The 2,358-nt window shown below is 47.3% G+C and overlaps 1 protein-coding gene across 1 annotated transcript in view; it reads left to right on the top strand.

Moving 5' to 3' along the window:
- Window positions 1-844: 844 nt before the first annotated feature.
- Window positions 845-2,358, top strand: part of LOC147631067 (uncharacterized) — a 5,292-nt gene continuing 3,778 nt past the window's right edge. The window contains exon 1 of the mRNA XM_086809040.1: window positions 845-1,599. Within this exon, the coding sequence (XP_086665166.1) occupies window positions 864-1,599 (736 nt within the window). The 5' untranslated portion in view covers window positions 845-863. The remainder of the gene's footprint in view (window positions 1,600-2,358) is intronic.

The raw sequence follows: 2,358 nt of genomic DNA, 5'->3' as shown, positions 1-2,358 counted from the left end.
CAACCTTTAGATTGGGGGCTTGCAATTGGAATGGTGAATGTCTCCAAAATTTCATTGGAAGGGCGATCTATACAAAGGACCAAACCATCCTTTCTTTTGAAGGTTTTGTTTTTTTCATTTTTCCCAAACCATCCTTTCTTTTTAAGTTTTTTTTTTCATTTTCCCATAACAACCTTTCTTTTTAATTTTTTTTTTGTGTACCCTTGTTCTTCTTAAACTCTTTGGGAATCAAGAAGAAATCCTCCTTGGGGAGGGTCGACAACCTTCAAGTTCTAAAGTAATTAGCACTCCGGTAGTTAACTAAGATTTCCATGCTTACTTGTGTGGAGGGAAAGAAGGAAGGGTGTGTGTGTGCGTGTGCATGCGTGTGCATGCGTGCGTGTGTGTGTGTGTGTGTGAGAGAGAGAGAGAGAGAGAGAGAGAGAGAGAGAGAGAGAGAGAGAAATACGTTGCCACCAACATGTTAGAAGGGTTGTGTGTGTGTGAGAGAGAGAGTGAGAGAAATAGGCTGCCACCTAGAATCGACATGTGAGAAGGGTGTGTGTATGAGAGAGAGAGAGAGAGAGAGAGAGAGAGAGAGAGAGAGAGAAATCCTCCTTGGGAAGGGTCGACAACCTTCAAGTTCTAAAGTAAGCACTCGTTGGGAATCAAGAAGAAATCCTCCTTAGGAAGGGTCGACAACCTTCAAGTTCTAAAGTAAGCACTCCTTGGATTAAGGTAGTACGTGTGTGGAGAAGGGGGGGGTGTGTGAGAGAATGTTGTAACTTGCGAGCGAAGAGGCGTACCCTTTTGGGTACGACTCAAATGGCCGCCTGTGTGGCTCGATTGACGGCAGCCACACATGCCTCTCGTGCTGCGCAGCCATGACAACAATGCAGCCAGCGAATTACGACCATGCGCGTAACAGTGCGAACTCGGCCTTCAGTCATATGCAGGCGCATGACCGCAGGCGCGCCTCGAGCCCTTCGAATTCGTTTCACAGAGGCGGCTCCCCGATGGACTGGCAGGCCACACATTCGCCGGCCGACCAGGCGACAACTGGTCGGAAGAGGAGCCCTTCGGCGGCAACTGCAGCGACGACATGGAAGAGCAGCCCCGCGATCTCCCCTTCGGGCACTCCCCCCCTTCCCGTTACTGTTCAAAATAGGGGGCGCCCTAGGCCGGGACTGCAGCAACCGCGTCCATCCGCCGCCGAGTATGAGAAAAGGATGTCCGTATCACTAGCTAGGCAGCTCATTGCAGGCAGCCGGCGGGGCTCCGCAGCCAACGTCGAAGAGAAACAGCAGGCGGTGGACCCCGGCCAGCGGGAGCTGATCGAGGCGGAGCTGGCCCGCAACTGGGCGTATACGCTGGGAGCCGAACTGGCGCACCATGTGGTGGGGGTCTTCTGCGATCATCAGAGCAAAAGCTACAACAAGAGGTGGAACTCCGACGCCGCCACCCAAGTGTTCGACTCCCACCCCTGGAGCCACCTCGCTAAACGAAAATTCTTCGTCCCGCCCTTTGTTTGCCGTGAGGTCGTCGCTAGCATGCCCGAATGCATGCAAGAGATCAACAGCGCCGTTAATGTGGCTTCCATCATCGCTAGCAAGCGCAACAGTTAGTACCGTTTCTGTCTAACAAGTGATTGCCTTGTGATAATGTAACGTCTCTGTAATTATATTCATTCTAATCTCTTGATAAGGCTAGCTGCAAACTATTGATATATGCATCTGCACGTAGCCATCTCTAGATATAATTTTAGCCAACAAAATGTATAACATATCAAATGCCTTTCACCATTGTAAACATCCAACCTTATGACAATAACAGAAAGAAGATACAAAAGATGATATGCATTGCTATGAAAACACATGAGCTTTAACTAGAATCTTCTCTCCTTCATATCTAATAAAAGACCCTCCTAGAGCAAGCCCTAGGCTACACTTACCTAATATTTTAAGTGAACAACTTGGAGAGAGATCAAGAATCCAATGATCAACAACTTGGAGAGAGATCGAAACTTCAATGAACACCTTGGAGAGAGATCAAAACTCCACACAATGTGTACCTAGGTAAAAACCAAGTCCACCACGGATAGATCTTGCTAGCCCTTTGATATTATCCAGCATTGCCTTCCATGAAGCTGTAGATAAAAGGGAATGAAGTAAGAAGAGACAATTGTAGTTCACTATGTGAGAAGTTGTTGCAAGCAATCTATTAGAGCTTCAATCCACTTTGTGCAGTAATCAATAGCCACTAGAATGTAATTTACAAAGCTAGAGATGGCTTGAGAACTTAAAAATTTGGAGTAATGTGGAACTTTAGACCTAGAACATGCATATAATTAAGACTCTACCATGTGTTTGTTGTAAGCGC

The sequence above is a fragment of the Cibotium barometz genome, chromosome 15 (genome assembly GCF_041138505.1).
Source record: "Cibotium barometz isolate CiBa-2024 chromosome 15, ASM4113850v1, whole genome shotgun sequence".
Lineage (NCBI taxonomy): Eukaryota > Viridiplantae > Streptophyta > Polypodiopsida > Cyatheales > Cibotiaceae > Cibotium > Cibotium barometz.
Note: the sequence above shows the minus strand (reverse complement) of the source record. Positions and strands in the feature narration are given on the sequence as shown.